The sequence below is a fragment of the Rana temporaria genome, chromosome 5, assembly GCF_905171775.1.
Source record: "Rana temporaria chromosome 5, aRanTem1.1, whole genome shotgun sequence".
Taxonomy (NCBI): Eukaryota; Metazoa; Chordata; class Amphibia; order Anura; family Ranidae; genus Rana; species Rana temporaria.
This window is the reverse complement of record NC_053493.1, coordinates 235,686,428-235,713,651: the sequence shown is the minus strand read 5'-3', so window position 1 is coordinate 235,713,651 and position 27,224 is coordinate 235,686,428. Positions and strand designations below refer to the sequence as shown.

The following is a 27,224-nucleotide window of genomic DNA, read 5'->3' as shown; positions in this document are numbered from 1 at the left end:
TCACCACACTGATGCTGTGGTATGGTGGGGTCAGCAACCTGTGATCTGGGCTTGCCAACCCACCATTCCAGAGCAGGAGGTCACAGGCCACATCAGAGGGCTTTGCGGGCCACATGTGGCCCCCGGGCCACTGGTTGGCCACCCCTGATCTACAGGAAGTTTTTTGTTGAGGGCATTTTCAAAAAGAAAATTCCATTAAAAGAAAGTCTAGGTTCACACATGTGAATGTGCTTCTTTATGCTTTCTTTTTTTTTTTTTTGGTGCATTTTGCAGCTTCATTCTTAAAACGTTTTTTGTTTTGAAAAGGAGGAGACTGGTTGTTAAAACCAAAACACAATAAAAAAAAAAAAAAACACACACCAAAAAACGCATGTACATGCATTTTTCATGAGCCCCCATTGAACAGGCACCATAGAAAACAATGTATGTGGATATGGATTGTCTTGTGTTTCAGCAAACATAAATCGTACAGGTGTGAGCCAAGCCCAAAGTGTCCTTATACTTTTCCATCAATGTATATGACTGAATAAAACAAACCTGTGGCTTGACCATACGGTACAAAGCAATATGGTAATACAAAACTCCCCGGGAGGTATAAAGTTTCCTTTCCTCTTTCCCGCGTAAGCTGCGATTCATTGGATTTGTGCATTACACAGGACTGCTCTTGTAAAGGAGCCATGTTTAGCCTAGTGCCATTACATGTATTTGATTGACATGTTACCCTACCCCTGAAAGTACTGGGTTACTTCCTTTCTGACACAGAGTGAAGTGGCTGGGAAGTGAAGGAAATGGATTTAGCCTGTTACTTTGCCCTGAATTGACAAAGCATAAGGCTTGCTTTCACCTTTGCACTGCCACCGGTTTACAGAGAATGTTGGTGGCAGCAGTGGCTTTTACACACACTCACATAGGCTGTGTACCTCACAAGCTGCTTGTCGGCTTTCTCCTGGAAATGATTTACAGCCTCCTGATCACTTCCGCAGGTACAAAACCTTACTAGGCCTGCACAATAGAGCCCTAAAAAAAAAAAAAAAAAAAGAACACTTCTCTACCTCCATCTCTTGGCCAGGAGATGAGCCCCAGACTTCAAAGGGTCACTACTGCTCAGGCACGACCAGGAAACGGAGGAATTGTGGAGCAGAATGGAAGCGATCCCTAGGAGGCCAAGGATGTTGGATTTAATTAAGTATGCATCTGCAGAGTGGGTAAGTGGCACAAAAAATAAGTGCACTTTGTATGAAAAAAAAAATAGGATTTTTGTAAAATCCCTTTCTCTGAAGTCCATGGACGGACACGGCTCCTTTAGTCTTGACAAGTGGGTTATGTTCCGTCTATTAGGAGAGGACTAGGCAGACATGTTAGATATACAAAAAAATAAATAGAGGGAAGTGATGAGCGCAAATAAATAAAATAAAGTACTGAAATTAATAAGAGAGTAAAAAACCGTGTGAATAAATATATGTAAATATATAAAAAAAAAAAAATGTAATAATGAATCACAAACTGAAAAGTGCTGGATGAGCAATCCTATTATACACATGTGTACACAGTGCTGATAGGATGCTGGTGTAACAAAATGTGACAAAATAAATAATAAATCACAAACTGAAAAGTGCTGGATGAGCAATCCTATCTATTATGCACTAGTGTGCACAGTGCTGATAAGATGCTGGTGTAACAATAAAGTTCAAATACTGGTGAATTAGAGAAGGTGCTTATAGGATCCAATGACATATAAGCAAGAAACAATTCATTGAAGTAAAGTTCATAAACCAGTGTATTTCATGTATTCAAAGTGTTTTCTATACAGGGTAATCTTCTTCCTTCCTGATACTGGGCTCACAGAGCGCTTACCTTAGCCCAACAGGGCAGTAGCTCAGAGTGGTATCGTAGTCCTCTCCCAAACAGCGCGTCAGCTTGTATGGGTGTTTGTTGTGAACCAGGCTGGTCTTCAAGAAAATGGATGCCTCCAAACATCCACAGGTTGTCCACAGGTCCAATCCAGGAAAGAAAGTAAAGATTCCCAAAATCGTGAAGCACGTTAAGCCAAAATATTTATTTAAAAAAGGCTTACAAAAAGCAAACAAACGATTTAAAACAGCAATCCTAGGTCTGGTGTAGCTGTAGCATGGACGGATGTCACTTCCAGCCACATGGGTACCCAATTCCTTACATGTATCGTCACGTCATGCGACTTCATCAGAGGTCAAATGTAATTATACTAAAGTTGAACAGCCCCGCCGAGGGGGGAGGTCCTTCTGGTCATAACCCCTCACCCTGCACTCAAACTCGTCAAAAAGCAGTACAAACTCAAACAGGAGGGGTCGGTGCCTTGTCCGTCCATGAACTTCAGAGAAAAGGATTTTACGAGTACAAAAGTCCTATTTTCTCTTTCGTCCATGGATGGACACAGCGCCTTTATTCTTGACCAGTAGAACGTCCCCCAAGCAGTGTCGAAAAAACGAGGGGTGGGAACAGCAAACAAACTTCACCCCAAACAAACAGAGCTCCTCAACGGAGGAGTTGCAACATTAAACAGCCGCCTGCAAAACCTTGCGTCGAAGCAAGCATCCGCAGATGCATGCACGTCAACCTTGTAAAATTTAGTGAAGGTGTGAACGGACGACCAGGTCGCCACCTTACACACCTGCGAGACACACCTGAGAGATAGACGCTTTATGTCGAAAAGCCCAGGAGGCACCAACCACCCTGGTCGAATGTGCCATAACAGGAAAGGGAGGCGCCCACCCTTTAAGGGCATGAGCCTGAATCACAATCTCTCTGATCCATGAGAAATGGTGGCCGTCGAGACCGCCAGACCTTTCTTTGGACCGGTCACCGACACAGTGAGTCGGAACTCTGGAAAACGGAGCCGAAGCAGACAGATACACCCGCAGAGCACATTCCACGTCTAAGGAATGTAACGCAACCTCTTTGGGATGCGACGGCCAAGGACACAAGGATGGAAGTACAATGTCCTCATTCAGATGAAAAGCTGAAATCACCTTCGGAAGAAACGAAGGCTGCGGGCGTTCCATCTGCACCGCTTTATCCTTATGGAAGATCAAGTAGGAGGACTTGCAAGACAAGGCCGCCAACTCAGAAACCCTCCCGACAGATGTAATGGCCACCAGAAAGGCAACTTTGAGAGGGTGTCAAAAGAGGAATCTCTCTGATGTTCTCAAAGGGAGGTTTCTGAAGTACCAAGAGCACCAGGTTCAAATCCCACGGAGGTAGTGGTGGTCGAACCGGAGGAGCCACATGTCGGACCCCTTGCACAAACATACTCACCAGTGAATGAGCCGCCAGGGGTCGTTGAAAGAAAACAGCCAAGGCTGAAATCTGCCCCTTAATGGTGCTTAAGGCAAGTTTCTGATCCACTCCACACTGTAGAAACAGCAGGATCCTGGAAACCGAATATGCCCGTGGATGCCACTCCATCTCCTCACACAGAGATGTATGCCTTCCACTTGCGATGGTAGATCTTCCGAGAAGAGGACTTCCTTGCCCTCAGCATAGTGGAAATTACTGAATCCAACAGACCTCTGTCCCTTAGTATCTGGCTTTCAATAGCCATGCCGTTAAAGCCAGAGACTGTAAAGCAGGATGAAGTATGTGACAGAAGGTCCTCTCGCATCGGCAGTCGCCAATGGGCATCCACCACCAGGCGCACCAGGTCGGAGTACCATGGACGCCGAGGCCAATCTGGGGCAATTAGGATTTCCGGAATCCCCTCGGTCTCCACTCTGCGGAGAAGACGAGGAAGAAGTTTCAGTGGGGAAAAAGCATAGATCAGCCAATACTGTCGCCACAGGGCCACCTGGGATCTTTTGACCCGGCCGCAAACCTCAATACCTTCCAATTGAATCGAGAAGCCAGGAGATCCACATCTGGCATGCCCAATTTTAGGCAAAGGAGTTGAAACACGACCAGGTGTAGTGACCATTCTACTTGGTCCAGCATCTGGCGACTTAGGTAGTCCGCCTGCCAGTTTTCTACGCCCGGAATGTATCCGACCGATAGAGCCGGCACGCTCCTTTCTGCCCACCGCAGGATGCGAGCGACCTCCGATGCTGCAGCCAAGATCCTTGTTCCTCCTTAATAGTTGACATACGCCACTGGTGTGGCGTTGTCCGACTGGATCCTGACTGGACACCCCTGAAGCCTCTGACCATGTGGAGAGGCACTGCCTGATCGCCCGAAGTTCTAGTACATTGATCAGCAGGCGGTATTCTTCCTATGTCCAGCGACCTTGTGTTGACTGGACCCCCCAAACACCCCCCCCAACCGGTCAGGCTGGAGTCCGTCGTGATCACCATCCAGTGAAAGGGAAGGAACGACTTTCCGGACTGAAGGGCCGGAGCTGTCAACCACCAGACCAGGGAAGTCCTAACGACTAGTTGGCTCACCCGGATTTGACAATCCAGGGACAACGGAGACTTGTCCCACTTGGACAGGATCTCCTTCTGCAAGACTCGAGTGTGGAATTGCGCATACGGTACCGCCTCGAAGGAGGCCACCATGAGACCCAGGACGCGATGACCACCTGCGGGATTACAACAGCTTCACCGCCACCTGAAGAGCCTGCAATTTTTCTAAAGGGAGAAAAACCTTTGCCTCCGAGGAGTCCAGGATCAAGCCCAGGTATTCCAGGCGCTGAGTCAGCACCAACACCGACTTCTGGAGGGTCAGTACCCAACCAAATTCTTGAAGGGTCTGACTGGCAATCGCTACATCCTCCTCTAATTCTGAGTCTGAAGTAGCTCTCAGGAGGAGGTCATCCAGGTAGCCCACGATAGCGATACCTTGCTGTCTCAACAAGGCCAGAATCAGGGTGAGCACCTTAGTGCAAACCCTTGGTGCCGATGCCAGGCCAAAAGGGAAAGCCACAAATGGTATTGATTGTCCCCAACTGCAAAAACGCAGAAATCTCTGATGCAAGTATGCGTACTTGATGTCCAAGGACACTAGAAAATCCCCCGGATGGAGTGCAGCGACCACAGAGCGAACTGATTCCATCATGAACCTTCGCACCTTTACAAAGGTGTTGAGGGCCTTGAGATCCAGGATTAGACTGACCGTGTCCTTCTTTGGGACTACAAACAGATTGGAGTAAAATCCCTGAAACCTTTCTGGCAGCGGCACAGGTACTATCACCCCGTGCTTCAGCAGGTCCTGCACTGCCCCAAAACAGGGCAGCTGGAGAAAGTGTTCTGGCACCCATCACACGAGAACTTCCACTTCTGATCACAGTGGGAGCGGATACCTGTCAAAATTGGGTACTTGCTCCACCCTCCAAAAAAAGTGCCATTACTGAAAGAGGAGCAGGAGAGGGGGCCTCAAAGCGGAACTTCCCCTTTTGGGTGGATCTCCACTTTAACAGGCAATAAGGAGTGATCAAGAGAGTGGCGGCTGGTGCTATATTTTCTTTGGGGGGGGGGCAGCAAACAATCCACCTGCCACTCCTCCCCACCCATCAGATCAGCTGCACCCCCCTGTACCCCCTGATGGGCACCCCCCTTCCGTCTGTCATCAGCCCCATACTCTCTAGGTCAGTGACAGAGCTTCATCCGGGCGGCGGCTTCACCTGGCGTCTTCTCCTCCACCTGGCGTCTCCTCCTTCGCTATTGTCTTCCTCTTAGGAAGACAATAGCGAATATTAATTCGCTATCATCACAGAAGTGGGTGGGCTCGGAGCGCAGTGCTCTGCGCCCCGAACCCACACATTTTTTAAGCCAATTAAAGCCTCAGGCTCCAATCATGTGCTTCTAAACCCCCCACCGCCCATTGGAATCCATGCCTCCGGCACCCTGTATGTAGATTGGGAGCTGGGCGCATCGGCTATTTTTGCCATGCAAAGGCTGCTGAATAGGGAAGCTGGAAGCGTATTTTTTGCTTGTGCAAGGCATTTAAATCTGAACACAGACTATAATTGTGGCGCTTGAGGAGGCAGAGACACTTGAGGACTGAAGAGCCACTTTAAGATACATTTTACAGAATACTTTGGGCAACACAAGTACATTCATTCATAACCCTCAACACTTCTATCCCAACAGCATAAATCCTTGTAGCATTTAGTCTATGGCTTTAAAACTGAATTGTTTAGTAACGACCAAGCAATTAGTCGGAAGCTTGTGCATTTCTTTCCCTAAATTATTTGCCAGATCACCAAGTGATCAACATTTTTGCTTTGTAAGTACATATGGTTAATTATTTTTATATCATCAGAAAATGGGCAATACCGTTAACAGAAATTCCACCAACTCTCGATATGACTTGGTTACTGATGTTTTGGAGTTATCGGACCAGGTGACCTAAAACAAAATGAAAACAGATATGCTTAACCAATTCGGAACCAGATGTGTTTCCATTCTGGAAGTTTGTCAGTTCTATGCCTTATAACTGGTCATCTAATCTAACATGCAATAAACATTTTTGTTCAGGACAGCTGAGCATTTATTGGCCCAAAGCAATTTTGTTGCTTATCAGTCTCCTCCATTCCTAAAGAACAGCAGTCATGCTGGCACATGTGGTTCCATGGCTTCAACTTGCAAGGTTCTGCTGGTGATGGTTATTCCAAAAGGCATGTGTTCAAGACTGATTAACCAACTGCTGTTGATTCAATTAGCTAGACACCCCCCCCCCCCCCCCCCCCCCCAGTGCTTCCTTCCTTGACTTTTCAAGAGTCATAGCGTCCTACTTTCTGACTCCCCCAGTGTTTCCGTAACTCTTGCCTGCTTATCAGCCTTTAGTTCCCAGTAGCTGCCAGCTAAGGTGAATAAGAAAACCGCAATCTGGGAATCGTCTGAAACTAAACATATCGCCACCTTTAGGAGCTCTGGAGAAGACCAGACAGTTCCTTATGCCCGGTACACATGATAAGATTATGGGACGAATGATCGTCTTTTTTTTGCATGCTGATCGAATCTGATGAGTTTACTAAAAGCACAAAAATTTGCATATAACAGAATAAAAATTCAGAAGTGATGTCATGTGTTAATGCATTTGTATTGCATTTTCAAATGCATTAAACTAAAATTGTACGATCTGGCATACGAAAAAAAAAAAAATTGTGCATGTCCGATCAAATAATAAAATCGAATGAACTGTCCTGATCGACTCTCGAAAAGCTCTGTACAAACTATCAGATTATCGTACGATTGCTCCAAAATCTTTAATTTTTGAACGATTTTCTAATCGTGTGTACCCGGCATTAGACACTGCCCTTTCAAGGGCCCTCACCTTAGCGCAGGCAAGCTGGGTTCTCCCCCATCAGTACCAATAAGTATCCTTTCGGTTCTAGAGTCTTTGTGCACACCTAAATGTATCCTGTGTAACTGAATTCCCTGCATTAGCCACTAGCCGACCGCACACCGTCATTATACAGCGGCAGGCCAGCTCTCCTGGGCGAGAGACCGTAGCTATACGGCGGGTCTTTGAGCCGCCACTAAGGGGCGCGTGCGCGCCCCCGACTCCCGTGCGTGTGCCTGGCGGGGCTCGATCGCCGCCGGGCACACGCGATCGCTCGTTACAGAGCGGGGACCGGGAGCTCTGTGTGTGTGTAAACACACAGCTCTCGGTCCTGTCAGCAGGGGAAATGCTGATCTTCTGTTCATACAATGTATGAACAGAGGATCAGTGTTTCCCCTAGTGAGGCCACCCCCCCCACAGTAAGATAACACACAGGGACATACTTAACCCCTTCCCCGCCCCCTAGTGTTAACCCCTTCACTGCCAGTGGCATTTTTATAGTAATCCAATGCATTTTTATAGCACGGATCGCTATAAAAATGCCAATGGTCCCAAAAATGTGTCAGAAGTGTCCGCCATAATGTCGCAGTACCGGAAAAAAAAAATCGCTGATCGCCGCCATTACTAGTAAAAAAATATATTAATAAAAATACCATAAAAATACCCCCTATTTTGTAAACGCTATAACTTTTGCGCAAACCAATCAATAAACGCTTATTGTGATTTTTTTTTACTAAAAATATGTAGAAGAATACGTATCGGCCTAAACTGAGGAAAAAATATGTTTTTTTATATATTTTTGGGGGATATTTATTATAGCAAAAAGTAAAAAATATTATTTTTTTTCAAAATTGTCGCTCTATTTTTGTTTATAGCGCAAAAAATAAAAACCGCAGAGGTGATCAAATACCACCAAAAGAAAGCTCTATTTGTGGGAAAAAAAGGACGCCAATTTTGTTTGGGAGCCACGTCGCACGACCGCGCAATTGTCAGTTAAAGCGGCGCAGTCCCGAATCGCAAAAAGTGCTCTGGTCTTTGGGCAGCAATATGGTCCGGGGGTTAAGTAGTTAGACTTGCTTTCCTCCAATTTCATCTGGTGATCTAGCCAGCAAGTCTATTTTTTTAAAAAAAAAAAAAAGCTCTCCAGCAGAAAGTATAATTTACAGAGATGAGACAAACCGTTTAACCATTTAAAAAATAAAAATGTAAATCATGTGTAAAACTATACACCCACCTCAAAAGTGTATTCCGAATTCTTTTCAGCTCTCCTCCGCTGCACATATTTAAAACTGATTTTCTCGATGTGCACTGCTGTAGATGCAAAACAAAAAAAGTGATAACATTAATTTAGTGCATTCTGAAAATCCCATGTTTTTTCCATATTTCAGTGATATCTTGGTTTTGAAAGTTACAGCCATTAGACCAGGGGTGTGCAACCAGTGGCCCAGAGAGCCCTCTGATGTGGCCCGCGGCCTGCTCTTTGTTGGCAAGCCCAGTTTGCAAATTGCCGGCCTGCCATCCCAGAGCATCAGTTTTTTGAATAAAGCCATCGCTAGTGGAACCAAGCGGCTGCGGAGCAGAGCCACATAAGCCAATACTTCCTGTATAGCACTGGCTCCTGTCATAGGCGGAGTGATACCAAATGCACTCGGCCTGGGGCAGCAGCAGCCAGCGATACTTGAATGAAAAACTGTTATTAAAGGTAAGTTTATTACTAAAATCCATGTGTATATATGTGTATATCTGTTCTGCAGTAGTTACTGGGCTGCTTTCAAACTGATCCACAGGTGCATTGCGGTACACCTGCACGTTACCTGCACTGAGCCATAGACTTCTGTTTTTAGCTGCAGGGTTTGGTGCAGTTTCAGAAAGTGCACTACACCTGCAGGATGTAATAGAAGTCTATGGCAAAGTGCAGCTTACCCAAAGGAAAGCCACAGGTGCATTGAACTGCACCCACAGTGTGGGTAAAACGCAACAGACTAGTGTAAAGCAGCCTTAAGCCTTTTTCACATGATCAGTCTGACCCTTGGGCTTTCACATTGAGTATGCAGTCCAGGAGTTTTAGTAATAAGAAGTGATACAGAAAATGTCTCAAATGTAAACATTTATTAAAGCGGATGTCCGCTGAAAAAAAAAAAAAAATATTAAGTCAGCAGCTACAAATACTGCAGCTGCTGACTTTTAATATCGGCACACTTACCTGTTCTGGAGTCCAGCGCCGTCCGCAGCAGAGGACGAGTGATCGCTCGTCACTCTGCTGCCCCCCCGCCAACCTCGGTGAGGGAACCAGGAAGTGAAGCGCTCCGGCTTCACTGCCCGGTTCCCTACGGCGCAAGCGCGAGTCGTGCTGCGCCTGCTGATTGACTCCTGCTGTGCTCTGGGAGCCGAGTGTTCCCAGAACACAACGGAAGGGGAGGGGGGGGGGGGGGTGACGTCCTGCCCGCAGACTGTGGCTGGAAGTGGGGGGAGGGATCCGATCAGCGGGAGTTCCACTTTAGGGTGGAGCTCCGCTTTAAACACAACAAGCCTCCAACTGTGCACTTGTGTGTATAATTTAGATTAGATTAAAAAAAGGTAATCTTAAAAACACAAAATAAAAGCAGATAATCAAAACTTTTGGGCAAAAAAAAAAAAAAAAAAAAAAAGGGATAAGTTTTTAAGTTGCATTAGTGAAATAAATTAACTTTTGCACAATATTTTAATTTTTCGAGTTTCACCTGTATGCCGATGATGCCTTGTTGTTTTTGGGAGATACAGATGAATAGCTGATTTCAAGGGTTTCAGTATAAATTGGGATAAATCTGCATTGATCCCAGTAGATGAGATGTCCCCAACTTTACCGCAGAAAGCAAATCAGATTGCTTTCTGTGTATGGCATATGGGTCTCCTTAAAGCGGGGGTTCACCCTTAGAGGGCACTTTTCCCCCTTAGATTCCTGCTCGTTTTTACTAGGGGAATCGGCTATTTATTTTAAAATATGTGCAGTACTTACCCGTTTACGAGATGCATCCTCTCCGTCGCTTCCGGGTATGGGCTTCGGGAATGGGCGTTCCTTCTTGATTGACAGGCTTCCGAGAGGCTTCCGACGGTCGCATCCATCGCGTCACGATTTTCCGAAAGAAGCCGAACGTCGGTGCGCAGGCGCAGTATAGAGCCGCACCGACGTTCAGCTTCTTTCGGCTACGAGTGACGCGATGGATGCGACCGTCGGAAGCCTCTCGGAAGGCTGTCAATCAAGAAGGAACGCCCGCTCCCGAAGACCCATACCCGGAAGCGACGGAAGAAGATGCAGCTCGAAAACGGGTAAGTACTGCTCATATTTTAATACAAATAGCCGATTCCCCTAGACCGAACGAGCAGGAAGCTAAGGGGAGAAATTTTTTTTTTTTACAAATGGGTGAACTCCCGCTTTAAAAACTGAGGAATATTTTAATCATAATTTGATGCCATTATTAGATAAATTCAAGGTGAATAGCAAAATATGGACTAAATTACCGTTGTCGCTAGTGGGGCGTGCAAATTTGGTTAAAAATGCTCTGGAGCCCTCAGTTACTTTATATTTTGCATAATTCACCAAATTGGATACCTCTTAAATGGTTTTAAAAAAGAAATAAAATACTCTTTGTTCAGTATTATATTATGGAAGGGTAAAATACCAGAATTAAGCTTTCTACATTACAATTTTCAATAGATAGGGGGAGGGGGGTTTACCGTGTCAAATCCTAGGATGTATTTTATTTAATGCTCAACTCCAACAGATGGTAGGGATGGGGTTTCATGGATTGGAAGGACCCAACTCAATCGCTACTGTTGACTCGACTCTCCCGTAGTCATTTAATAGCCCAGCTGGAATCTGGGTCTTTTGGTAATGTTACTCAAAAACCCACCCTAGTACTTATGAACAAATTGTGGCAGGAAATGAGACATAATGCAATACGTAGATATACAAGTTTATACCCCTATATGGGAAAATATAAAGTATTAAAAGATAAATTGAAAGCATTTGGGGTGAGGCGAGAAATGGAGATTCAATATATTTCACAGTTATATTCCAATAACATTTTAAAAACATTAATTACAAAGAGAATACTCTGTTACCACATAACTTCTTTCAATATTTACAATTATGACACACCCCACAGGCCCAATTTAAAGATCATAAGTTGAAGGTACAAACTATGCCATTAATAGATCTTATTGCAAAGACACAAATTAAGAAGGGTCTTATTTCTACTATATATGGTGGTTTGATTGGGCAATTTCAGAGGGAGTTTTTTTTTTTTTTTTCATAGATAGATATATATATATATATATATATCTATCTATCAGCAGTTAGGACAGCTATTAATATGATGCCATTTTATAGCACGAAAGTTAAGGAATGGCGTACACAGGTTAACAATACCTTATTAAAAGAATGGCAGGTGTTTGATAAAAAAAAAAATCCATGAAATATGGGATCCATGTTTAGGGATACCCGGTACGATACCCTTTATTATAGCATCAGATGGAATCCCAGGGGAGGATAGATCCTTCTCAAACTATAGAATGAGTAGGGAAGGATAAGTGAAAAAGGGTAGAGGGATAAGATTGGGATATAAAACGTGAATGTTGCTGTAATACTAGAACAGAATTATATGTGCTCTGCCACCACCATAGGGGTGTTATCTTCCATGTGTAGTTATACAATTGGTAGGTAAGGTGGTGGGGAAAAGATAAGGGAAAATGATGTGAACTGCATATGAATAAAGAATAGATTATATAATAAGAGTGTATCCAATAGGAAAATGATTGATGGTGAAGTTGTACTGGGCCCCTTTCTTCCCTCCCCCTGCGTTTTGTTTTTTTGAAAATTGATAATGAATGTATTTACTTTAAAATGAGATAAATCGAATATATATATATATATAATTTTTTTTTTTTAAATATGTAAATAAAATAATCAGTTATAAAAGAACCAAACCCCTGAGACTTTGGTCAATTAAGGACATATAAATGACATATGAAAGCTTGTGTGACCAATGTAACAAGGTAATTGAAGAATTTTAATGCACCAGCTATTGGGTTCAGATACTTGTGCTCATTCCGTTACATAGAATGCACAAAAAGCATATAATTGAATTAACTGAAGACTTGGGTGCAAACTGAAAGACACAGCAGAACATCCATTAATTGACTAGGTCTGAGTTATGGTGGGGATAGACACTTTGTACAAAATATAAGCACACAAGAAAAGTCTGCTGCAGAAGCAAACGTTCAGCGACTTGCAACCATCTACATCAGGGATATGCAATTAGCGGACCTCCAGCTGTTGCAGAACTACAAGTCCCATGAGGCATAGCAAGACTCTGACAGCCACAAGCATGACACCCAAGGGCAGAGGCATGATGGGAATTGTAGTTTTGCAACATCTGGAGGTCCGCTAATTGCATATTCCTGATCTACATCCTTGTATATGGATGAGACAAAGCCTAGTGCCCGAACCATACATCTACGGAACAACATCCCCCCCCATTGTACAATAATAAGACTATAACCAATACATCTGTTATGGTGGCATGGCTGATAGCCCAAGCTACTGTACACCTACATTCACTGAAGGACTAAGCCATAACAAATGTTAGGGAATACCCCAATTCTTCTAGGATAATGCCGAGTACACACGATCATTTTTCGGCATGAAAAAAACCTACGTTTTTCAGCATGTAGAAAAAACGATGTTTTTCCAACTTCATCATTAAAACGACTTTCCCCAAACACCATCGTTTAAAAAAAATGCTCTAGCAAAGCGCGGTGACATACAACACGTACGACGGCACTATAAAGGGGAAGTTCAATGCAGACTACGCCACCCTTGGGTCTGCTTTAGCCGATTCCGTGTTAGTAAAAGACGATTCGCGCTTTTCTGTCTGTCAGCGTGATGAATGTGCTTACTCCATTACGAATGGTAGTTTTACCAGAACGAGCGCTCCTGTCTCATAACTTGCTTCTGAGCATGTGCAGGTTTTTAACGTCGTTTTAGCCCACACACTATCATTTTTTTTTGTCGTTTTTCAGAACCCGAAAAATGATGTGAAGCCCACACACGATCATTTTAAATGTCATTCTTTTAAAACAACGTTTTTTTCATGCCGAAAAATGATCGTGTGTACGCGGCATAAGACTCTAAATGTACTTTTTATCTGTGTGGGGGGGGGGGCATGGTGGCACAGATGCGCATAACGTAATCAAGGTTACTGACAACCATTAGAAATTGTATCAACTAGCAGACAAAAAAAACCTATCATTAACTACTTGACAACCGGGCCTATTTTGGCACTTCTCTCCTTCATGGAAAAATCACAATTTTTTTGCTAGAAAATTAATCAGAAACCCCAAAACATATATATATTTTTTAAGCAGACACCCTAGGGAATAAAATGGCGGTCATTGCAACTTTTTTCCCTCACACGGTATTTGTGCAATCATTTTTCAAGCGCCTTTTTTTTGGGAAAAAAAACAGTTTCATGAATTAAAAAATAACAAAACAGTAAAATTAGCCCAATTTTGTATAATGTGAAAGATGATGTTACGCCAAGTAAATAGATACCCAACATGTCACGCTTTAAAATTGCGCACACTCATGGAATGGCTCCAAACTTCGGTACTTAAAAATCTCCATAGGCGACGCTTTGATTTTTTTTTTTTACAGGTTACCATTTTCGAGTTAGAGGTGCTAGAACTGTTGCACACGCTCTAACGCACGCGACGATACCTCACATGTGGGGTTTGAACGGCGTTTACATATGTGGGCGGGACTTTCATGCGTGTTCGCTTCTGCGCGCGAGCTACCGGGGACAGGGGCGTTTTAAAAACATTTTTTTTTACACTTTTTTTTGATCACTTTTAAACATGTAAACATCCCTTGTAATAGGAATCACTGTGACAGGTCCTCTTTATGGAGAGATGTGGGGTCAATAAGACCCCACATCTCTCCTCCAGGCTTACAAGCATGAAATCGGTGAAAGAAAATTCACCGATCACATGCCGACAGCCGCAATTGCAGCTTTGTTTACTTCCGGGTACCGGGCGTGACGTCATAACGTCGCACTCGGGCCTCCGACGGTCATAGAGATGACTGGCGACCATCTGGTCACCAGTCATCTCTATGCTTCCCAGGCAGCGCCAGCCAATTCGCTCTTCGGGCCCCCGATGGCACGGGAGAGCACGGGGAAGCACCGGATGGCAGCGGAAGAGGGGGGGGGGGGGGGACGTCCCCCTCCCGCCGCCTATAAGAATGATCAAGCGGCGGAACTGCCGCTTTGATTGTTCTCATCATGCACAGAATCGGCGGCTGAAGAAGGTGATATCTGAATGATGCCTGTAGCTGCACAATATCACCGTACAAAGTCGAGGACGTTAAATAACGGACTTCGGTTGTCAAGTGGTTAAAGGACTTAACGACCGGCTCAGGTAGCTTTACTGCCACAGGGCATCCATTTTGCGCACACTTATTCATAAGCAATACTGCATTTCTGGGGAAAGGGCGCACGCCACATGCAAAAAACTGCCAAGGAGCACAAAATGGCTTCTACACATCAGACCTTATATGCAAACTACAACTGAAAACCTTAGGCCCAAAAACAGACAGACAGGAAAAAAAAAAAAAAAAAAACAGACTTGTGCCAAGGCTGTAGAGTAGACCTACTTAGTCCCCTTTTACACTTATAGGACTTGTACCACGATTTTGGATGGCAAAAATCGTATGACGACAAGTCATTCTCCATGATTTTCAATGACTACCATTCATATTGGCACGACATTAAGTCGTACCGACTTCAAAGTAGTTCCTGCACTACTTTTTTCCTGAAGTCGGATCAAAGTCAGATTCTGTATTAATAGATCCAACTTTGGCATGCGACTCAACATGGGGGGTGGGTGCTTTGCCTTGCGCCCCCCCCCCCCAAAAGCACCTTGCCCCCATGCTGATGAGGACAAGGACCCCTTCCAGACAACCCTGGCCGTTGGTTGTCGGGGTCTGCGGGCTGGGGGCTTATCGGAATCTGGGAGTCCCCTTTAATAAGGAGTCCCCCAGATTCCAGCCCTCCACCCTATGTGAATGAGTATGGGGTACATCGTACCCCTACCCATTTACCTGGGGGAAAAATGTCAAGAAAAAAACCACACACACACACACACACACACACACACAACACAGGTTTTTAAAGTAATTTATTTAAAGGCAGCTCCGGGGGTCTTCTTCCGACTTCGGGGTCTCTTCTCTGCCGGGCTCCTCCGCCGTCTTTCTTCCCTCTTCTCTTGTTCCGATGTCTACACAACGTTCTCTCCCGCTGTAATGGCGTGTGTGCGGTGCGCAACGATTTATATAGGCATGGGGCGGGGTCACCAGGTGATGTCACCCGGTGACCCCGCCCCATAGGACGTCACAGTCCAATCATGCTACGGGACTGTGATGTCCTATGGGGCGGGGTCACCGGGTGACATCACCCGGTGACCCCGGCCCATGCCTATGCAAGACGTTGCGCACCGCGCACATGGCATTACAGCCGGAGAGAACGTCGTGTGAACATCGCAAGAAGAGAAGATGGAACAAGACGACGATGAAGACCAGGCCACCGCTAGTAAAAGAGCTGGCAGAAGATAGCGGAGTAGCCCGGCAGAAGGCAGAAAGCACCGGAGAAGAGGCCGGAGAGTCGCAAGAAGACCCCTGAAGTCAGAAGACGACCCCCAGAGCTGCCTAATTACTTTAAGGACCTGTCTAGTGTGTTTTTTTCTTGACATTTTTTTCCCCAGGTGAATGGGTAGGGGTAGGATGTACCCCGTACTCATTCACATAGGGTGGGAGGCCGGAATCTGGGGGACCCCTTATTAAGCCCCCCGCCCGCAGACCCCGACAACCAACGGCCAGGGTTGTCGGGAAGAGGCCCTTGTCCAAGAAGGGGCAGGCAGCTTCCAAAGCTTCCATTGCCAATTGGGTCCATCAGTTGTTCATTCAGGCCACAGTGTACTGTATGTGACGCAGAGGTCTGCGGGGAGAGGGCTTAGCGGGCTGCCATATAAGGTCTGATGGCCATTGTTTGGCAAGGTGTCTCCCTCCCCTCAAGGTTATTGCTCTGGGACGTCCCAGTAGGTAATGCGTTTTAGCCCAACTGTGTCCTGTGATGCAAGACAAAAGAAAATAGGATTTTTTCGTCATACTTACCTGTAAAATCCTTTTCTTTGAGTACATCACGGGACACAGAGGTCCCCCTCCCCCTCTTTTTGAGAATTCAGTGCTTGCTACAAAACTGAAGTGCTTCCTGTGTGCGAGGGGTTATAAAGGGATCACTTTCTGTCTAAGACTTTGTCTACCAGTGTCTATTCACATAGAGATGGCGTATAACCCAGTAGGTAAAAATTATTAGCCCAACTCTGCGTCCTGTGATGTATGAAAGAAAAAAAAAAAAAAAGACAGTTTTGACAGGTCCTTTATAAAAAAATCTTCCTCTGGTCTTCTCCGCCCCTGACCTGGTCCTCATCCGACGCAGTCTCCTCTCTGCTGGCTCTTATACAGCCATGGGGCGTGGCCATCTGGTGAAGTCACCATGAGACACCGCTCCTCGCAATGTTACATGATGGCACAGAGTGGAGCTGGCACAATGACGTGAGACAGCGTCGGAGGAGGACTGGGTCGGCGGCACAGAAAACAGCAACAGTGGCCAAGACCAGAGGAAGATTTTTAATATATATATATATATATATATATATATATATATATATATATATATATATATATATATATATATATATATATATATATATATATATATATATATATATAAAGAATAAATAAATTAAAATAATCCATACCAGACAGAAGGGTCTTGTATAGCTTGGGAGGGGACCCCACGCTGTTTATTTTGGCATGGGGTTCCGCCTTAAGATCCTCAGAGCACAAGTCGCATCACAAGTCGGATCATCATGATCTGACTTGAATGCGACTTCTATTAAAATCAATGGGCTGAAAGTTGGATCAGTTAAGACGGCTCTCACAGGGAACCATTGATTTTGAATAGAGGTAGAAAAACGCTGCTAAAAGCCAAAACGTGACTAAACACGTGTGAACGCCACTGCAAAAAGCTAGCAATAGCGCATTTTTACAGCTGCTTTTTACTGGCGTTCGTAGTGACTTTGAGAAAAAAACAAATACTGCATATACTTTTTAAATTTGATTAAATGCAAAATGCCCCTGGAAAAGGATACCATAGCCTTTTCTGTCACCATCGACATATTAAAACACATTTATCCATGACCAATTTCTATCCAATAGTTGATCTGTACCCATCCGAGTAGGCACAAAGCACTTCCTTGCTATCAATTGGACAGACAGATTACACCTGGAAAGTATTTTTCCTAGTATAATCTGCGGGACTGGGCTGTCAGTTTGACAGTTGATCACACTTTGTTTATCAGAAGCAGATTCATATAAAAAGAATAAGATAGTGCCACTATTTATACGAAATTGGTAGTTTTAGGAAAACAGCCACTCACAACCCAATTGTACAGTAGCATAAGCACTTAATAGTTTGGATGATTGAGGAGATTCCACTCATCCTGAATGGTAGACAAAAGGAAGAGATGTGTAATCTCCAATAAAAATAAACGATCACAGCAAAAAAAAAAAAAAAAAAAAAAAAAAAAAAAAAAAAAAAAATGTACCATTCTACTCACAATACATACCTTCTTGTTGGAGGATATGAGTTGTAGTATTAACTCCATTGTAAGTACCTATACTGCCATCTACAACATGTCTCTCATGATTTGGCAAGTATTCCTGTACATTTCCCTATAAAGAAAAATAAAATAAATAAAAAGGTAAGTACATTACATACATCTTATAACAGATACCCAAAATTCAATCATTCATATACGAATTGATGCTTAAATTAGGTCTAATATCAGAAACATTTTGAACAATGAATGCATGGATGATGAGTAATCTGCAGGTTTGCTTGCCAGGGGGCTGGCACCATCCTTGTTCAGGCATAATCCAGAGTCAGTATCTACTTCCTGTACCAAGATGCTAGCACAGAGATGGTAGGGTCATGTAAAGCTTTGTGCCTGTGCAGTCAATGGCCATGTTCACAAGTGTGAGACAGACCAGCCCTTGCTACAGCCGCTCAGCGTGCAACTTGCTACAAAATTACAATGTAGCAGTTTGATCATGGAGGTGAAGGAGAAATGCGTGAAGCAGACAGATGGCATCTTCTCAACCTAGCAAAATTCACTTGATGAGAGCTCAACTACTACTTTGTAATGAAAAAAAAAAAAAGTTTAATAACAAAAAACACTACTGTCTGGCAGTAGAAAAAAAACACAAAAAACAAACAATAAACCTCCCAAGAAACTTCTTAGAGGCCATATCAACTGAGCAGAATTTTCTGCAGTCCACTTCTGAAGAGCAGCCCTCTGCTTCCCTAACACACCAAGTTATTCTTGAATGTTTGATCAGCAAACTGCTTCATAGAGGCCCCTAAAGTGTGAATTAAGTAGGGAGGTATGGGGTGGGCATTTTAAATTGTATACCAGCTTTTTGGGGCAAGCTCTGCAACCACAGAGGAGAGCGTTTCTACAAAAGTGCATTCTCTTCCGTCATGCTGGGAGAGTTGCCCAAATTAATATTTATTTAAATAATAGGCAAACCTTTTATTTTTTGTTTCCATGCATGTATAAAAAAAATGAAATAAATTGTTCAATGCAGGAATACCTGGAGCGTTACTTTTTGTTGGTGTGGGGGGGGGGGGGGGGGGGAGGTTGTAAAAAAGATACGTTTCAAAAGGGAATGTATTGTTCTGTAGATGTACATGTAAAATAGATCAGCTTGGAGTGTTAATGTTTTATAAAATATTTTTAATGTGATTAAATATATCTATACATCTACACACCTTTTGATTAAAAGTAAAGTGGTTGTAAAGTCAGAGATAAAAAACCTTGTGTGCAGCAGCCCCCCTAATACTTACCTGAGCCGATCCAGCGATGTTTCAAGAGAGTCTCGGCTGTCCAGGACTCTCCCTCATTGGCTGAGAAGCGTGGCACCATTGACTCCCGTCTGCTGGTAAAGTCAGTGAGCCAATGAGGGGAGAGAGAGCAGCGGCTCGACTCGGGTGCCCCCAAAGCAAGCTGCCTTCTGTGTGTGGCACCGAAATACATTCCTGCGCACCTTGGAGACACACAAAGCATGCATTTTTTTTCTTTTTTCCGGGTTGCGTTAATTCGTAAACAAATGTGAACTAATGGCAACACAAACGTGATGCGCATTACCATGCGTTTTCAAAACACATGGTTACGTTTCTTGTGGGTTGTCATGCATTCGAAAACACGCAGCCTAAAAAAGGCAAGTGCTACGTGCATTGATGCACAATTTAGAAACATACAAAGTATTTTTTCTGTGCGGGTTGCAAAGCCTAAGTGACACCATGAGAGCGACACGTGTTTAGTGGGTGTAGCCATGAATTTTCTGTGCGGGTTGCGTGAGTAAGCATGCATGCATGAGTGCCCTTTTAGCAAGCGGCGGTGGGGGGGATTGTTAATTGGAGTTGCTCAAAGCAAAACCATTACAGAGAGCAGGTTTTGCCTTTAGAATCACTTTAATTTTCTGCCTAAAGTTCACTTTCTGCTTCTTCCCTATTCAATGCAGAGGAATGGAGTGTGGGTGGGGATAATTACATTCCTCTCCTTTCACCACCCACATAAAGGGCCCATAAACACCCATAGTAACCCTTAGACCCACCCACATCTACGACCAGAACTGGGTACAAGTGACTCCCATAGTTCGCCCTGAAACTAGAGAGGCTCAGAGGATGATGGGACATGTGGTATCCAGAAAGGAAGGAAATAGGAAATTCAGCCAGGACAAGGAGCAACATCACAGGCACAGAAATCTGCTTTTTTTTTTACCGCTAAATGAGGTAAGTTACAGATAAACCAAGACTGGGGTTGTGATTCATTTACATGCAAAATGCATCTGTTTTTAGGGAAGAGAAGCTGGGGTTCTTCTTTAAGGTCATCAATTAAATCATTGTAGATGGTTGCGTTACCATTCCTTTAGACTAACATGATAGCTTTTTGCTCCCTTCAACAGAGTGGAAAAAATGAAACATGTATGACCAAACAGTGTGTTCTGCAAGTTCTTATCTCCGTTATGTCACAGGAGGATTCCCTGCTCTCAGAGACAGCTGGAATGCAGGAGGATTCTGGCACAGGCCAGCTAGACAAGTCAGCGGCAGATGTTACAGCACCTTCCTTGCACAGCCACTCAGCTAGTAAAACTTCAGCCACTGATCACAAATAGCTATATTCACATATCTCGCCGCAACTTTAAGGCGGCGTAGCTTAAGGCATTTAGGCTACGCCGCCGTAAGTTAGCGAGGCAAGTACATGATTCACAATGTACTTGCCTGCTAAGTTACGGCGGCATACCTCAAAGCGGGTGGGCGTAAGGGCGCCTAATTCAAATTTGTCTAAGGGGGCGTGTTTTATGTTAATGGGGCTTGACCTGACATTTTTTTTTAACTGCGCATGCGCCTACATTTCCCAGTGTGCATTGCGGCTAGGTCCGCCGCACGGGCCTATTGATTTCGACGTGGACGTAAACGACGTAAATCCCTATTCACGGACGACTTACGCAAACAACGTAAAATTTTCGAATTTCGAAGCGGGAACGGTGGCCATACTTTAACATTGGCTACGCCACCTAGGGGGCATCTTTAACTTTAGGCAGCCTATATCTTACGTAAACGGCGTAAATGTACTGCGGCGGCCGGCCGTTCGTGAATAGGCGTATCTACTGATTTGCATATTCTACGCCGACCGCAATGGAAGCGCCACCTAGCGGCCAGCAGAAATATTGCAACCTAAGATAGGACGGCGCAAGCCGTCGTATCTTAGATATGTTTAAGCGTATCTCTGTTTGAGAATACACTTAAACATAGGCCGGCGCAGATTCTGAGTTAGGTCGGCTTATCTGTAGATAAGCCGGCCTAACTCTTTCTGAATCTAGCTAATAAGGTAAACATAGCTACACTTACTAAAATCCTGGAAAAGCATAGCCTAAACTTTGATGCAACACTTGTGGAAATAAACTTCAGATCTTCTGTTAATACTAGCAAGTTTACATTAAAATATATTGATACCAGTTTCCATAAAGGATCTGCCCAGAGTGCTCATCCAAGTTCCAATATGTTCTAATTCACAAAGCTGTAACTCAAGAAGTTTCTTTATTTTAGCCATGTGACCGAATTTTCCAATAAATTTCATTGAACTCTAGAGCTGAAAAGAACGTTGACTCCAGGCATTCCTGGCCAGGACAAGTACTGTCAGTGAGTAAAGTGGTGATGTGGCAGCCTTTTTTAGGGGCATCAGATTGGCCCAGGGGGGTGTCTATGTCAGTTTCATTCCGGGACATTGTATTGTCCTGGAATTAATGTGCCCGGGACAAACCTGCAAAATGCGGGACTGTCCCGGGCAATCCGGGACACGTGGTCACCCTAGTGTGAAGTGAGCTTACTGCGGAACTTTACCCATAACAACTTGATAAAAAAAAAAAAAGTGATTTAGCAAAGAACATACAAAATATCTACAAAAATAGTTATGCTACCAAAAATATTGTGTGCTGTAAATTTCCTCCAGCATGGCTTCTTTTTTTTTTCTTGCTGGAGGCTGCAATTTTGCTGAAGCCCAGAGCCCCTGAATAGCAGTGGATCATAAAGTGTAACTAAACCCACTGAATTAATAAAAAAAAAACTTTACATTCCTAATATGGTGGGATTGCCAACATGTCACTTGTGCAGCACCATGGTAGTTGTAGATCAAACAGAAGCAGCTTCCTTGGCTGTTAAGGATAGGAAGCTTTTTTTTTTTTTTAAACATGTTATACTTATCTGCTCTGCGCAGTTGGTTTTGCACAGAGAAGCCCGATCCTCCTCTTTGCTGCTCTTGGCACCTCCCTCCTAATGAGTCCCAACCCCCCCCCCCCCAAGTCAGCGGCATCCTGTTGGGCACTGGATCCGAGTAACAAGTCATTGTGCCCATTCAGACACAGAGCTGTGACCCGGCCCCCTCTCTCCCGGTTAGCTAACTGACTTTAAATGACAGCCAATGGCGCCGCTGCTATCTCAGCCAATCGGGAATGTCCCAGACGGCTTAGGTATTAATGGACATCGCTGGAGAGCGTGAGATGGTGCTCAGGTAAGTAATTAGGGGGGTTCTGGGGAGGCTGTTACACAAAAGTTTTTTTTATTTTAATGCATAGAACGCATCAAAATAAAAAAAACGTTTGCCTTTACAACTTTTAAAGTGGATGTAAACCCGATTTTTTCTTTTAATGAAGGCTGGTAAAGTAGAGGATGTGAAGTCATCTGTGCCCAGTCTTGCCACAAAGAGTTAATCCAGCTCTGAGCAATCCCCCCCCCCCCCACTGCTGTGACTGACATCTCATTTTGTTATCTCATGAACGAGCAGAGTGTTACGATTCCAGCTTCATATCCCCCCTCCTTTCTTCGCCAGCTCTCCCAGGATTGGCTGCTCCACATCTCAGCATGCCCAGTCACGTGGTGCCTTTCCTGAGTTTTAAATTGGATGTTACTCAAAACTCAGCAAATGTAGGAGAGTGTAGAGGTGGGAGGGGAGTCTTGTGACATGATTCCGCCCACCGAGCTCTGGCAAAGACCCACCCACTCCAAAGTTTTGCGGGGCTCCTACTTCTGAAGGGGGTGACATTGCAAGGTAGGGATACATGCAGGAGGCTTGAGAGATTTATATATATATATATATATATATAATCACACACACCGTATACACACATACTTATACGGTTCCTTTAGTTTATACGAGTGCTGGGTTTACATCCACTTTAAGGTAAAAATCTTTGCAATAGTAGCTCTCCCCCTACCCCCTCCAAAATATTCACCTGAGCCCAATCGATGCATTACTGTGCACATCTGCAGCAGCTCTTCTCCCCTCTCCCGTCTTCACAGGCTTGGCCGAGAGCAACAACAGCTATTGGTTCCTGCTGTTGTCAGTCAAAACCTGTGAGCAGAGAAAGGGGTCTGGGATGTGTGTCTGAATATAAGGGGCTTTCTGTGGGCACTTGGCTGGGGACGGGTGTTTGGAAGAGGTGGACCTGGGAGGGGCAGTAAAAGACCCTAGAAGAGGAAGATCGGAGCTGCTCTGTGTAAAACCATTGCACAGACCAGGTAAATGACAAAAAAAAAAAAAGTAAAGCTTTACATTTACTTTGAAAAAAATTTTTACTTTTAACAATAAAAAAAAAACCCCCCACACAGTAGGGGTCCTAGAACTGTTAGATGTACCCCCCCCCCCCAATCATGAACTAAAGTAGAAAAAAAATTATTAGATCTGGGGTTCAGAACCTTGTCATCCAAGCCAGCAACGGAGACGCAGGATGGTGGTGTACTGACCCCTTGGAACAAAAAGGTCCGTACAATGCAGGAAGGCCCACGGAGAATATGCCAGTATGATCGAGTAGCATGATTTGCTAGGCCAATTCTGTGTATTGTAAAAAAGCACCCTCAACCTCAATTATGCAGGAGCATTCGAGAAAAAAAAATCTTGAGAGGCGAGAAGGTGTAGATCAGAGTGAATTGGGTCCATGAGTCCATGGCGCCACTAGAGCATCCACCCCAAAGATCTGAGGGTTCCTGAACTTGGCAAAAAACCTATCCAGTTTGATGTTGACAGGGCATCCAGAGCTCCACCACAGTTTAACAGGTTGGCATTCGTTGTGAGAACTTTTCACATCTTATCTGATCCCAGTGCCAAATTGGAAATGCACCAAGTTAGGAAAAATTTGACTTTGTGTGTCAGACACACAGGGCGGTCCAAGGACCAGGTCTGTTTTTCCCATACTGCTAGGGTATTGTGCAACAATCCGAGTGAAACAATGTATGGCAAAGCCTTGAAGCAGGCAACTATTAGTGAAAAGACCCTAATGCAGACACAAAGCAAATTTTTCCTCTCGGCTAGGAGATCCTAGATAGGGTCATGTACGCCAAGTACTCTAGTCTGGCAGATGGTTCCAGCAATTACTTAAACAGATTAAAAATCCAAAAGTTATGCAGAGTCCACTAGACAATGGCTGACAGCGATTGGGGGGTGTATACTGGTCATTCAGCAGGAGGTTGTCCAAGGGGGGGAGGCAGAGTCCAAAACTCCTATTTATAGCCCCTGGAAACGACACAACATGAGATTTCCTGGGATCAGTATATGTAGCCTCATTCTAGGGAGAGGGCTTGGAACCAGACATGGATGGTTTGGAGGGTCACATCTACTTACAAATAAAATGTTCCTGGCTTAGATTAGGAACTGGAGCTTGGAAAAGGGAAAAAATAAACCTTTTATACCCAAGGAGTATAAAAATCTACAGGTTCCACAAGGGAGCAAAATAGGAAATAAAGTCTTAGCAGGCTTTGGAAATTTTTGTGATGCCACACTGGAAGCAGACCCACACTATTCCAATTATAAGCAGGAGCATACAGTATCAATACTAATAGCAATGGTATTCTAAAGTTTGGATGAAATTTCAACGAAAGGCATTTCATCCTGATCCGATTCCTTTGAAAGAGAAAGGGGAGGGAGGAGTGTGATATCTTCATTTACTGAGGAATCGAGAAAGGTCAGTGCTCAAAGGGTTAAATGTAAAAAGAAAATACCAAGTCAATGGGACCCCAAAGTAAAACAAACAATTTGTAATGCAATAAAAAGTTTGTGAGGAAGTTCCAATCATAGTATTATGTATCTTACAGTACCACTGGAGACCACCAGGGATGTGAGGAACCGCCGGCCGAAGAGCACTGAGGCACCAGTGGCTGTGCAGGATGGATCCAAAAGGTGTATGGAGCGTGGGATTGGCGCAGATCATGGGATGGTGCTTGGCCACTGGTGATCAGGAATGATCTGTGAACCCGGCGTCACTGACACTGGACGTGAGGAGAGTGAACCAGCCGTGTCCACTCAATACCGTGCCAGGAGCCACACTAGAATGCGGATGGTTGTAAGCTGCCATCAGCTCAGGGAAGCCTTGAGTCCCACGTCCCTGCTGGTGGTTATGTGAGGATTAGACCAGCTGACCAGGCACGGAGCCAGAACCTGGAAACCAAGCCTGGATGGAGCATGCTCGTTCGATGACAATTGCAGCCTGCCAAAAAGCAAGAGCAGAGAGACCCAGGGGTCAATGTGGAGAATAGGCTCAATGTGGCTGCGACCGATGCGTTTTACGCTCCTGAGCTTTTTCTAAGTGACAAAATTCTGGGAAAAAAAAATGCAATAAAGCTATCCCCTATTTTGTAGACGCTTGGTTTGCGCTTTTTTCGACAAAAATATGTAGAACACCACATATTGGCCTAAACTGATGAAGCCTTTTTTTTTGGGGGGGGGGGGGGGTATTTATTATAGCAAAAAAGTAAAAAATCGTTTTTTTCTTCATAAATTGTCATTTTTGTTTATAGCGCAAAATATAAAAACCACAGGTGGTGGAAGTCAATTAGGTTGACAATTATGTTTAGGTACAGTGTCGCACGACCGTGCAATTGTCAGTTAAAGCGCAGCAGTGCTGTATCGCAAAAAGTGGCCTGTCATTAAGGGGGCCAATCCTTCCGGTCCTCAAGTGGTTAATGAATCTCCGGTGATCACCAACCCTAGTCCTTAGTATAGTGCAGCCCAAGTATAGCTGGTTGCATGGGCAACGCAGGACGTATATAACAAAATTGGTAGAACATGTTATGAATTGTTTGATTTGAAAAACCTTGCTTCTATTGGTAGTAATGTGTGTACTACCATGCATAATGAATTGTCAGGTAGGGAGAGCATCCTATTTTTGTGTAATGGAGACCTTTTGTTGTGGAATTTAATCTTACTGGGGGCAAAGATGTTTTTCACCATGCAGGCTTTCCTGAAAATGATTTGTGGAGCTGCCGGTATTACTGGGGCTAAATAGTCCAATAGTAAGATATTAGAATGTTTCTGGAGTTTCGAAACAGACCTGTGTTGATTGTTAAAAGTTGACACAAATTTGACTGTGTTTTTTTTCCCTTTGTCCTCAGTTATGGTTTCCTGGTTGGGTAAAAAGTTCATATGGGACATGAAAGTCTCCTGAATCAATTCTGAAGGATAGCCCTTGCACCATGTAGTCTACTTTCGAGCAGTTTCTTCTCAGCCTGTTGAAGTGCTCACTGGGAAAAAAATTCTGGATGGCGACAACTGGTATAGTGGAGTTAACAGACTAAAGTAGTGTAGGAACCTTTTCCAATGTCAGCCGACTTGTGTCAGACCAGTTAAGACGGCTCTCATAGGGAACCATTGATTTGTACAAGTCATGCGCTCCCTAAGTCAGGAGCAAATGCCGCACCAGTGTGAAGCAGGCCTAATGGTGCAAGCTCTGATCTAGCGATGATGGCGCTTGAAGCAGGAAGTTCATTGCAAGTTCCTCAGGGTAGGGCAAAAAAGCAATCCATCTTCCTCATAGAAGCTGTGGTGTTAAGATAGGCTGATGGCTCTGACCACTTTCAGACAGTGAAGAGCAATCATCTTTGGTGTTTTGGAGTGGGAAACAAAGGAAAGACTAAGTTTCCAATTGAGGTGGAATGCTGAAAAGCACCTTAGGAAGAAAGGAGGGTCTTGGACGCAAGACATCTTTGTTCTTGTGATGAATTGAGAAATGGCTCCTTAATAAAGAGCTTCTACTACAGAGAGATGCTTAATGGACATGATAGATAAGAAGGCTACCTTGCAGGAGACATAATCCAAAAGTTTCCTGATGGATTCAGAGGGTGGTTTCTGCAGGATAGGAAAGGTCCAAAACAGAGGTCCCAGGGAAGCCCTGGGTTAGACAAGGGTTGTTTAATCCAAGAAATACCTTGAATAAAAGGCCTTTTCTGAAAATCACTGGCTTAACTTTCCCTTGTTAACCACTTCCC

At 44.3% G+C, this 27,224-nt stretch overlaps 1 protein-coding gene across 1 annotated transcript in view; it reads right to left on the bottom strand.

Annotated features, from left to right (window-relative positions):
- ZCCHC2 (zinc finger CCHC-type containing 2) overlaps positions 1-27,224 on the bottom strand; it is a 104,959-nt gene that overhangs the window by 59,665 nt on the left and 18,070 nt on the right. The window contains 3 exon segments of the mRNA XM_040353598.1: positions 6,243-6,314; positions 8,486-8,562; positions 17,974-18,079. Coding sequence (XP_040209532.1) covers positions 6,243-6,314; positions 8,486-8,562; positions 17,974-18,079 — 255 coding nt within the window.